The sequence below is a fragment of the Lepus europaeus genome, chromosome 20 (genome assembly GCF_033115175.1).
Source record: "Lepus europaeus isolate LE1 chromosome 20, mLepTim1.pri, whole genome shotgun sequence".
NCBI classification, from domain to species: Eukaryota; Metazoa; Chordata; class Mammalia; order Lagomorpha; family Leporidae; genus Lepus; species Lepus europaeus.
In genome coordinates this window covers 3966100-3978050 of record NC_084846.1, presented here as the reverse complement: position 1 = coordinate 3978050, position 11951 = coordinate 3966100, and the positions used below count along the sequence as shown (strand labels likewise).

At 45.2% G+C, this 11951-nt stretch overlaps 1 protein-coding gene across 1 annotated transcript; it reads right to left on the bottom strand.

Moving 5' to 3' along the window:
- Window positions 1-5378: 5378 nt before the first annotated feature.
- On the bottom strand, window positions 5379-11906 carry MBD3L1 (methyl-CpG binding domain protein 3 like 1). Its single transcript, XM_062178739.1, has 2 exons — window positions 11810-11906; window positions 5379-6112 (listed from the first exon to the last, which is right to left on the bottom strand). Exon 2 carries the CDS (start codon window positions 6089-6091, stop codon window positions 5540-5542), a length of 552 nt encoding a protein of 183 aa, XP_062034723.1. The 5' UTR covers window positions 6092-6112; window positions 11810-11906; the 3' UTR covers window positions 5379-5539.
- Window positions 11907-11951: the final 45 nt, after the last annotated feature.

Sequence of the window (11951 nt, the reverse complement as noted above, 5' to 3'; positions counted from 1 at the left end):
TTCCTGGAACCACAGGAGCTTGGCTGGGGCAGAAATAAACCACACTGGTGCGACACAGCCTCTGGGCCTTTCTTGACTTGGCCCCTGACTGGCTTGCAGAGACTATGAGGAAAGTTGGAAAGCCTTCCTTCCTTACTAAGCCCTGAAGTCAACTATCGGTTGTGTTTTATGGTTTCACACCATGTCACCCCTCAGGGATGCCAGGATTGCCATCACATAAAATCAACATCCTACTTCACCGTGAGGTTTTCCCTCCTGGTCACCCACTGCACACCTACCATTCTCCCCATCACACCTATGTCTGCTCCTCCCCATTTCCCTACTTCCTGTAGTTCCCGTAGTCTTGAGTTTGTCTTCCTTCATTCTCTGAAGCTCAGGTTCACCAGGATTTCTGTATCAGTTTTCCTGGATGTCTCTTTACCCACCCCCCTGGATTCTCCAAGATGAAAAACAGACCAAGAAGGAACAAGTGGCTCAAAAATGGCTCTGTAATCAGCTTTGGGACTGGAGAGCTGAAATGAAGAGAGGTATCTAGGAAGCCAAGTAATATCAAGATTCTAGAAGCATAATGTCTGCTTTGGATATAAAGATGAATAAAAGTTAGTCTTTGTTTTTCATCTGTCTGTGCACTGAATTCAAATGGACACTTACTGCCAAGAAGCCTAGGTGTAAGGCCAGCTCTGCTGCCCTGTGGAGGATTTGTGGGCGTGGTTTACATTATCTCTGTGTGATCTGCAGGCTATCCCAAGTACCGACATGCAAGGGATTAAAACTACAGTAGTGCTTCCTGCACATTCAGACTGAGTTTAACATTTTCGGTCTTCAGTGGTCTTTCTCTGAGAATGTACTCTCTGAAGATTATTAGGATTGGTAACACAGGTTGGGCTTCCCTGATACAGAAACATGAAATCCAAAACATCTAAGATCCACAAGTCTATGCAAATAGTCCCAAATCCCCAAATCTCTGACCCCAAACATTTCAGATATGCGATACTCAATCTGTAATTGCTACCACTGACTGACTACCCAGTATCTGCTAAACACCACGGTTGGCAAGCTCTGTGTGTATTATCTCAACTACACTCAGCTGTATGGTTTTTGTCCACTCCAAAATTCACGTGTTGGAAACTTAATGTCTACTGCAACAACACTGGGAAGTGGGGCTGCACAGGAGGTATTTAGGCCACGGAGAGCTCTGACCTCATGAATAGGTTGATGCTGCTATAAAAAATACGTGGGTGGGGACAGGTGTTGGGATAAGACTGACACTTGTAATGCTGACATCCTGTATCGGAGGGCTGGCTCAGGTCCTGGCTGCTCTACTTCCTTTTTTTTTTTTTTTAAGGATTTATTTATTTATTTGTAAGTCAGAGTTACCCAGGGAAAGGGAGGGGGAGGGGGATGTTCTATCTGATGGCTCACTCCTCAATTGGCTGCAATGGCTGGAGCTGCGCCGAACCGAAGCCAGGAGATTCTTCCGGGTCTCCCACGTGGGTGCAGGGGCCCAAAGATTTGGGCCATCTTCTACTGCTTTCCCAGGCCATAGCAGAGAGCTGGATGGGAAGTGGAGCAGCCAGGTGTCGAACCAGCACCCATATGGGATGCCGGCACTTCAGGCCAGAGCGTTAACCTGCTGTGCCACAGCACCGGTCCCATGGCTGCTCCACTTCCAATCCAGCATCCTGTTAACATGCCTGGAAAGGCAGAAGAAGATGTCCCCCAAGTTTGGGAGATCCAGATGGAGCTCCTTGCTCCTGGCTTTGGCCTGACCCAGACCTGGCTTTCACAGCCATTTGGGGATTGGACTAGTGGATGGAAGTTCTCTCTCCCTCCCTCCCTCCCTCCCTCCCTCTCTCCCTCTCTGTTGCACTGCCTTTTCAAATACATGAATCTCTTTTTTTTTTTTTAAAGTGTAGGGAAGTAGGCTCCCTCTCCCATCCTTCTGCCATCCGAGGACTCAACATTCCTCCTCTCTTGCTCTTCTGCCTTCCACCACATGAGAATACAAGAAAGCCCCCATGAGATGTCAGGATCCTGATACTGGGCTTTCCAGCTTCCCAAACTGTGAGAGAATAAATTTACGTTCTTTACAAGTTACCATTTGGTGTGTTACAGAAGCACAAAACAGACTAAGACACCAGCCTTGAGAAATTCCTATTTTACAACTGGAACTGTGCAACATAACTGGAACAAAACTTAGGCCAAACTAGCCAAACTGTCAGGGAGAACACACTACCAGACGTACAGACCATGTCAAGGTACACCTCCAGCAGGCCTTTGGCATGTGGGAAATAAGCCCACCTGAGACCACCTACCCACAAAGAGATGGGCTCAGAAACATGAGGGAAGCAGAAAGTGAGGCGCTTACTGATTCCCAGCAGGTGGAAGCAAGTCCCACCCTTGGATGCTCAGCCCCTTGTGTCCCTGTCACTCTGCATCTCCTTTCCCTTGTTCCTTGTTGGTAGAGTAACTTGGGAGGTACAATCTAAGCCCCACAGGGCGCCTAAAGCAGGGTTGGGTAACTGGAGAGGATGAGCTGGGCAGATAAGCCAGGGGAGGGGAGGAGTTTCATTTTGGCAAAACTCATACAGTTCTGGGAACAGAGGGCACTTTGCATGAGCATCCTATGGCTGTAGATTATGGAATTGCTACAGGTTACAAAGACAACGGATAGCACGAGGTCTGCAAAGCAAGGGCTCAGCAGCTGTCCTACTTTGGGGTTTTTTGCAATTCTATCCTAGTTGCTGCTGAGGCCTAGTATCACAGGCTACACTAAGGCTAAGCTAAGTCTCTTGTGAAAACATACCATGGGGTCATTTCTCACAAGTGTAAGAACCAGTGAAGGATGTCCATCAGGAGGAATAAATGTGAAACCACCAAAACATAACTGGAATGAAACAGCAGGAGTAATGAGAAGAGGAAAAAAAAATCACTGTATCTAAACTACTATTTTAGTTTTAGGACAACATTAAGCCAATTTTGAACTAAAACGGCACATGACTACCCCAGGCAACCATTAAAGGACAAAAGATGAAATTTTAAAATAATTCAGTTTTAGGGAAGACATAAAAAGATCTTTTTTAAATTCATCACTCTCAGAATCTGATAAATCCATTAAACAAAAGTAGGTAATTATGAAGCAGATTCAAATAATATGAGGGTACTTCCAAAGGGGTATAGAAAAATGGAATTAAAAATTTATTTTGGTGCAAATAATTTTGAAATCCATGCATACTTTTTTTTCTTTTTTTTTTTTTAAAGAATTTATTTATTTACTTGAGATGTAGAGTTAGAGAGAGGGAGAGACAGAGAGAAAGGTCTTCCATCTGCTGGTTCACTCCTCAAATAGCAACAGCTGGAGCAGGGCTGATCCAAAGCCAGGAGCCAAGAGCTTCTTCCCGGTCTCCCATATGGTTGCAGGGGCCCAAGCACTCCGGCCATTGTCTGCCACTTTCCCAGGCCACAGCAGAGAGCTGGATCAGAAGTGGAGAAGTTGGGACTCAAGCTAGTGCCTATATGGGATGCTGGCGCCACAAGCACATGCTTAGCCTACTGTGCCCCTGTGCTGGCCCCTAGTTTTTCTCTAAGATGCATTTGCCATGAACTTTTTGAGGTACCTTCATACAGATGATTTCAAGAACATTTTGTAACAAAATAAACTTATCTTTAAATTCCATTTTCCACCAACTTTTGGAAGTACTTTTATATAACAAGCAATCAGGCAAACAGAAAAATAAACTTCAGTTTAGCTTCAGCAGGCAGACACTTATGGTTAGATTAATAATGAAAAAAATCTCTCTGAAATCATTATCCCCAAATGGCACTCAAACACATAGGAGTATAGGAGGGTACTTTCAACAATTCACAGAAAGTGGAATTAAAAGATGTTTATTTTGGTGCAAAAATTTTTGAAATCCGTGCATATGCACATAAAGTTAATGGAAAGTATGTGTCATGAAAAAAACTGCACGGACTTCAGAATTTTTTGCACCAAAATGTTTTTCTTTTAATTCTGTGACCTACAAATGTTCTGAAGTCTTCTTTATAGGTCTAGCAAACGAGGAAAGTCTGGTATCTTGTTATATACAACTCTGAACTAACAGGCAATCGAAACAAAAATAACTGGGGATAGAGATCTTATTAGAGAAAATGGAAATAAAAATCCTTCGGAGCAGTATTATTTTGGAATCTACTGGAACGTAACATAAAATTAACAGCATATCCTGTGAGGTAAGTTTTGTCCTGTGACTGTGGGAACAAGGCACTGAATAATTAATTCCATGACTTTTGCAATTCCCTGTAGATTTCAAAATCAACAAAATGGTCCTAACACAGAAAGAAAAACCCTGCAAGATCTCACTTACATGTAGAACCTAAATAAAGCAAAATATATAGAAAAGCAGAGTGGTGGTTGTCAGGAGTGGAGGTGAGTGGAAGTGGGGAGATATGGATCAAAGGATACAAAATTGCAGTAATGTGGGATGAGTAAGCCCAGAATCTCATACAGCACCAGGGCTAGCATCAACAATGTTAAATATTGTATACCAGAGTCAAATGTGGCCACATAAAGTGGTGGAAACATTTATTTGCATGCCTGAAGTCATTTCACCACACGCACACGCACACACGTGCACATACACACACACACAGGGGTGCTTCAAAAAGTTTATGGGAAAAGGAATTAAAAGGTAAGTATATTTTACTGCAAATAATTTTGAGATGTATACCTAGTTGTTTTCATAATATGCATTTCCCATGATCTTTTAAATATTATCTGGATTTCAAAAATGTTTTGCACCAAAAGAAAGTTATCTTTCAATTCAATTTCCAAGAACTTTTTGAAGCATCCTTGAGTGTGTATCAAATCACGTCATATACCATTAATGTACAGAAACATATTTCAAAACTAAATAAAGGGGCTAGCACTGTGGTGCAGTGGGTTAATGCCCTGGCCTGAAGCATCAGCATCCCATATGGGCGCCGGTTCAAGACCTGGCTGCTCCACTTCCAATCCAGCTCTCTGCTATGGCCTGGGAAAGCAGAAGAAGATGGCCCAAGTCCTTGGGCCCCTGCACCCACATGGGAGACCCGAAAGAAGCTCCCGGCTCCTGGCTTCGAATCATTGCCGCTCCGGCCATTGCAGCCAACTGGGGAGTGAACCATTGGATGGAAGATCTCTCTCTCTGCCTCTCCTCTCTCTAACTCTTTCAAATAAATGAATAAATCTTTAAAAAAAATAAAACTAAGTACAAACAAATCGTGTAAACAGCAAATGAAGATGAGAGTGCAACATGAGAAAGAAAACAATCCTCTTTCTTTCCTCACCTGAAACCCAATACCTCCCCCTGGAAAGAAATCACTGTTCATATTCTCTTGCATCGCACAAAGAAGTTTAATAAAAAGAAGCATCAGTGCATTTGAAAGTTTCAATAGCTCAGAGCAAAAAAAAATTTTTTTGGACACTGTAAAGATGTTAACATGGGTTCAAGCTCCATTCCATCTGCATTTCTTCTTCTTTTTCTTCTTTCCTCAATCTTTTTCAGTACTCTCCTCTCGTTCCTCTCACTTTCTCTCTTTCACTAGCTAGTCTGTCTGCAATCAGAGCAATCGCCAGCCTCTCTCTTGCCGCCTTCACTTTCTTTTCCTGTGTTCTAATATCTTCCTCACTCACCAGAAATTGCCTGTAGAGGAGCTGTGAGAGACCCAGATCCGCCCTAGGGATCACCTCTGACCAAGGTGAACACGGGGCATGGGCAGGTACGGCAGGAGCCCCTGGCAGGGAAGCACCCGTGCAGTTCGATGCAAGCTTTTGCAAGGCTTTGGTGAGATCCAAAGTACTCAGAAGTTCACCTGCACTGCTGTAGGCCTGCAGTCCTTGCACTCTCTTCTGCCAGCAGACCTGCTGGGGCTTGTCCAGGCTCTCCTCCCGTTGGTGGTATCTAACCTCATTGCCAGGGTGGGCTGAAACTCTAGTAACTGGCCTCTTGAATAGGTAACTGGACATCCTCAAGGGGATTGAGGTGCCCAAGCCAGGCCTTGATTTGCATTGGCTCATACAGTCACGTGGCTTTCTCTGTGAAGTCTTGGTCATAATACTTCTTTTTCTTTTACCCTACAAAAACAAATCGTGAAATGGGATCAAGACGATCAACTGTAAATACCACACGTTCTCTCTCACAGAGGGAGCTCAAAACGTCAGTCTGAAAGCAGAAGAGTGAAGACCAGAGGCTTGGAAGTGTCAGGAGTCGGGGTGGGGGTGGGGGAGCTTGGATAACAGGCACAAAGCCACAGACACACAAAGGAGCACTATCACTATCTAATGCTCTAGAGCATGGTGGGGACACCATAGTTCACTGCAACCTATTACTTAACAGGGTACTTCCAAAAGTTCACGAGAAAGGGGACTGGAAGATAAGTTCGGGTAGGGGCAGGCGTTTAGCCTAGTGGTTAAGATAATGGTTAAGATGTCCGAGTGACACATCAGAGTGCCTGGGTTAGAGCTCTAGCTCCGTTCTTGCTAATCAGACCCTGGGAGGCAGCGGTGATGGCCCAAGTGGTCGGGCCCTGACTTTGGCCCAGGCATGGAAAGCATTTGGGGAGTAAAACACTGGGTGTGAGCTCTCTCTCTCTTTCTCTCTCTGCCTCTCATATAAACAGATAAGTTTACTTTCAATCAAAGAATGTTAAAATCCATGCCTGATGAGGTATTTAAAAAAGTTCATGGAGACTATCTTCCAGGGCTGGCACTGTGGAGCAGCAGGTTAAAGCCCCAGCCCGCAGTGCAGGCATCCCATATGGGTGCTGTTTTAAGTCCTGGCTGCTCCACTCTGATCCAGCTCCCTGCTAATGCACCCGGGAAAGCAGTAGAAGATAGTCCAAGGCCTTGAGCCTCTGCACCCATGTGGCAGACCTGGAAGAAGCTCCTGGCTCCTGGCTTCAGATTGGCTAAGCCCCAGCCATTGCAGCCATCTGGGGAGTGAACCAGTGGATGGAAGACCGTTCTCTCTTTCTCTACCTCTCTGTAACTCTACCTCTCAAATAAGTAAATAAATATTTTTTAAAAAGACTGCTTTCCTTGTATTGTCTTGGAGACAACTGTCAGAGACAGGCACCCATGCTCTCCTCCCCTGGGAAGAGGCCTGACCTGCACCCTGGGACAGCCTCAAGTCTGACAGCAAGGACAGAAAGCTCAAGGTCAAAGTTCTCCTCCACCATCCCTGCATGGCTCCCTCTTGGCCTGAGCGTCCTGTTGTCCTCCCTTTGTCTCTGCCACTCTCAGCTGTGCGAGTCCTGACACACACGGTCCTTAGTCTTCCCCAGGTCCAGACTCCTGTGATGTGTCTGTGTTATCTGCCTGCACACTTGGCTCACCAGGGACTTGGCTTTCATAAGCTTCGTGTGAAATGACCATTGCCCCTCTCTCGGAGAGTCACCCTCATGTCCCAGCCACATCCACCAACCCAAATGGTCGTGCTCTAAAGTGAAATAAAATATTTCAGAAAAGGTATTCACTCATCACAAGTTGACTTGGCAGATTTTTAATTCAAACATCCACACACGAGGTTCCTCCAGGACAGAAGGGGCTCCAGATCACCATATTTTCACCTTATTGTCTCTCTCTTTTCAGAAATTGAAAATTATCATTATGTATCTATATATTTATTTATTTACAAAGTACAGCGTTTGAGACATGAAGATACTGGGTGATGATTCAATTGGGGTAACTGGCATTCATTTCCATCTCCTTAGATATTCACTGTTTAATTGTGTTGGAAAACTTTGAGCTCCTCTCTTCTAGTTTTTTTTTTTTTAAGATTTATTTATTTATTTGGAAGGCAGAGTTATAGAGAGGCAGAGGCAGAAAAAGACAGAAGTATTCCATCCATTGGTTCACTCCCCAAATGGCCACAAACAGCTGGAGCTGAGCTGATCTGAAGCCAAGAGCCAGGAGCTTCTTCCGGGTCTCCCATGTGGTTGCAGGGGCCCAAGCACTTGGACCATCTTCCACTGCTTTCCCAGGCTATTATCAGGGAGCTGGATCAGAAGTGGAGCAGCTGGGGCTTGAACCGGTGCCCATATGGGATGTTAGCACCGCAGGCAGCAGCTTTTACAAGCCACTCCACAGTGCTGGCCACTCTTCTAGTTCTTTATAAATATAGATTATAGTGAGCCACAGTCACTCTACTGTACTGAGGACACTGGAGCTTGTGCCCTCTGTGTGACTGTATTTAGTATCCATTGTCCAACCTCCCCCTTCCTACCCACCCTTACTCCTATCTTAGATTCCACTGTTTGTGATCTCAATAATTCCTCAGAATGATCTAAAATTCCTATAACATGGGCCGGCACTGTGGTGTAGTGGGTAAAGCTGCCGTCTGCAGTGTCTGGGAAAGCAGTAGGAGATGGTCCAGGTCCTTGGGGTCCTGTACCCACATGGGAGACCTGGAAGAAGCTCTTGGCTCCTGGCTTTGGATCAGCGCAGCTCTGGCTGTTGTGGCCATCTGGGGAGTGAACCAGCAGATGGAAGACCTCTCTCTCTCTGCCTCTGCCTCTCTGTAACTCTGCCTTTCAAATAAATAAATAGGTCTTTAAAAAATTAATAAACTAAAAGTCCTACAATCTAAAATGATGTCTGTCTTGTAAAACTTCAGACCTGGAAGATCCCTGTTACCTACCATGCCACAGATCCTGCCATTCTTTTCCGCCCCCAAAGAAACCTTTTATTTCAGGAATACAAACTCCATGCATTTCACAAGTACAACTTCAGGAATATAGTGATTCTTCTTACCATACCCATACTCCCACTTCTCCTCCCTCTCCCATCCCCAGTCCCATTCTCCACTAAGATCCATTTTCAATTAACTTTATACACAGAAGACCAACTCTATACTAAATAAAGAGTTTAACAATTTGCTCAGAACAAACAAACAAACAAAAAGTTGTTCCTCAACAGCGGAGACAAGGGCACAGCTCCTGCCATTCTTACAGTAACTTTTGAAGTGTTTTGATGCCAACACGAATACAGAATGCTCAGCACTAACCAGGAAAGTTTTCTTCCCTTCCATGTGTTAACATACTGACTTTCCAAGTTTCCCCAAGATCTGTTCCAAAATGCTGCCCCTTCTTCTTTTCCTCACATAGACTCTCAAGTTCCCCTAATGTGCCTGCTATTTCAGTGAAACTGCTAATTATCAGCTGACATTTTAGGTAAATATCTCTGGTAAGTTTCCATTGCTGAAAAATGTTCTCTAAATGCATTCGAAGTGCTTTTATCCTCTCATGAAGACCTGAGAATCCTCCCTTCCTCCAGCTTAGTAACCTTAAGTCCCCATATTCCAGTGTAGCCCCTGTGTCTTCAATTCTTTTCCTTCAGATTTTCCCTAACCACACAGGAACTCCTTGCCTGGCTTTCCTGCAACCTCTCCTCAGCTGGTACTTTCTACGTCTTCCCCTCACCTGTGAACCTTTGAGAAAAGATCATCCGCTTCCTATTTCTCTGATGCCTCACCTCCTGCCAGCTCCGGACACCACTCCAAACCTCTACCTGCCTTCACCATTCTATGCCTGTTTCCCTGGATAAGGTCACAATGACCCCTTTGTCATCAGACCCAAAAGGAACCTTGCATTATTCTTCTGCTACGCCCCTTAAGTGGAACACTTTCCCATTATGTTTGGAACAACCTGGATAGGTGAGTTTGATAAACTCTGAATATGGGGCAGGTGTATGGGATAAAACACAACTCACAAATGGGGATGTGCTTTAAGGAGAAAGTACAAAATTGGTTTTCTGGCACAAAAACAAAAAGAATGTAAAATATCTCATCAACTCTTACATGGATTGCAGGTGCAAAGAAGAGTGCCTTGGGTTGAAACACTTTTGAGATCAGTTTCACCTATTTGCTTTCAGTTCTCTTAATGAGGCTACTAAAAAGTCTCAATGTCCATAATACAGAGCGCTTAACATACGCTCCTGTTGGGCAGTACAAGACAAAGCCCAGAGAAAGGAGTCAGAGAAGAGCAGGTATTTCATGCTGTGGTTAAGAGCATCCCCTGTCTCAGTGCCTGGGTTCGAGTCCTGCTCCACTCCTGATTCCAGTTCCATGCTAATGTACACTCTACAAGCCAGCACATGTTGGCTCAAATACTTGGGTTCCTTCCACCCATGTGTAAGACCTAGACTAGGTTCCACACTCAGAGTTTAGACCTGGTCCACTGTAAGCACTTGGGGGAATGAAGCAGTAGATGGAAGACCTCTCTCCTTTTCTGTCTCTCTGTCTTTCAAATAAATATAAAAAAATAAAAATAAAAATAAAAAAACTCTTTTCCCAAGGAAAGGACGCCTCCCTGGACATCAGCTGCAAGATGCCGTGAACTCTGCCCAATCCCTCCCCCGCCATCACCACACACACTCCCCGATTCCCGAATCTATTTCTTAAATGCCATGAGGTACATTCCCAAACACAATCAACCTTCTGTGGCCACAGATTCAACCAATCGTAGATTGACAATGTAATTACTGTCCGACTTGTTTCCTAGGCATCATTCCCTGAGCAGCACACATCTTCAGAAGTATCCACATATACACATGGAAAATGGAATTAAAAATACATTTATTTTGGTGCCAAAAAAAATTGAAACCCATGTAGCTTTTCACCATATGTGTTTTTCATGAACTTTTGGAAGACCTTTCATGTGCAGGATTTCAAAACAGTTTTTACACCAAAAATCATCTTTTAATTCCATTTCCTATGAACCTTTTGACATATCCCTGTACTTTTACAAGCACGTATCATATCTGCAAGGATAAAGATGATATTCGCTCTTGGCGAGAGAGCTTTGATACAGTGGCCGGAGTGAAGATTCCTTTTTTGATTCATACATATTTATTGAACACTTTATATTCCATGAACTGTTTCTGGGGACACAGCAGTTCAACACGATGAATCCACTCTATTTCAAGCTTCTATAGCAGCGGGACTAAACAAATGCACATAACAGGAGCCGTGGTGATGATGGATTTTACCAGAACACACTCAAGGTGAGGGGAAAGGTAGAGAGGCAAGAACATACATTTGCGCGCATGTGCTATTTTGGGAGTGTGAATATTGGACTTTATAACCCTGGGTAGAGTCTACCCTTCCCCGTGCTCATCTGAAAACACTCACAGATAATTCCAGAAACAACCAACTCACAAATCTTAAATTGCCATTCTGTGTAGCACAAATGCCCACCCCATAGTAACTGAGAAAAATCACATTTAGCTAACTTCTATTACAATGTATTGTTCTACCTTGTTACGGTTATTACTGCTCATCTGTCACTATGATTCATAAACTGAATTCTATGGTAGGTTCATATTAGGAAGAGAACCACAGTACACACAGAGCTCCGTATGACACACTGGGGGTGCTGAGTCGTGGAGAGCTCGGGGAACCACGCGACCTATGACCTAATCCCCGCTATCCCCACCCCAGCTGTGACGTCAGAGTGTTGCGTCACTATCTCCTTCAGGAAAGCAAGCTGCAGAGACGCACGCGTGGATTGGGCGGCCCGCGCAGCACCTCCTGTGCGCACGGTCCGGGGCTCCAGCCGGACCGCTCTCCGCAGGGTCGGGGCTTCCAGCAAAGCCCCGTCCGTGCAGCTGATCCTCTCACAGCCCACACCCGTCAAGTGCTCTTCTGGCCGCCGTATCCCCGCCGGCAGAAATGGTCCCTCCGCCCACAGCCCGGCTCCTCAGCCTTGTCCCCGCCTCCGAGGCTGGCCCAGTCTCCAGTGGCTGGCCCAGGCAAACAGCCAACCCTCTACTCACCAAGCAAATAGGAACACTTCGGCTCCTCCTATCCTGCTCGCTCCGCCCAGCGCCTCAACCCCGAAACGCCAGTCACCCCCTTTCTTCACCGCCGTCAGCGCGGGACCGGAAGCGGAAGCAGGGGACAGCCCGCCCATACCGG

Bases quoted from the DNA above. Each gene is read 5' to 3' on its own strand.
- MBD3L1 (XM_062178739.1), bottom strand. From the start codon at position 6,091: ATGACCAAGACTTCACAGAGAAAGCCACGTGACTGTATGAGCCAATGC.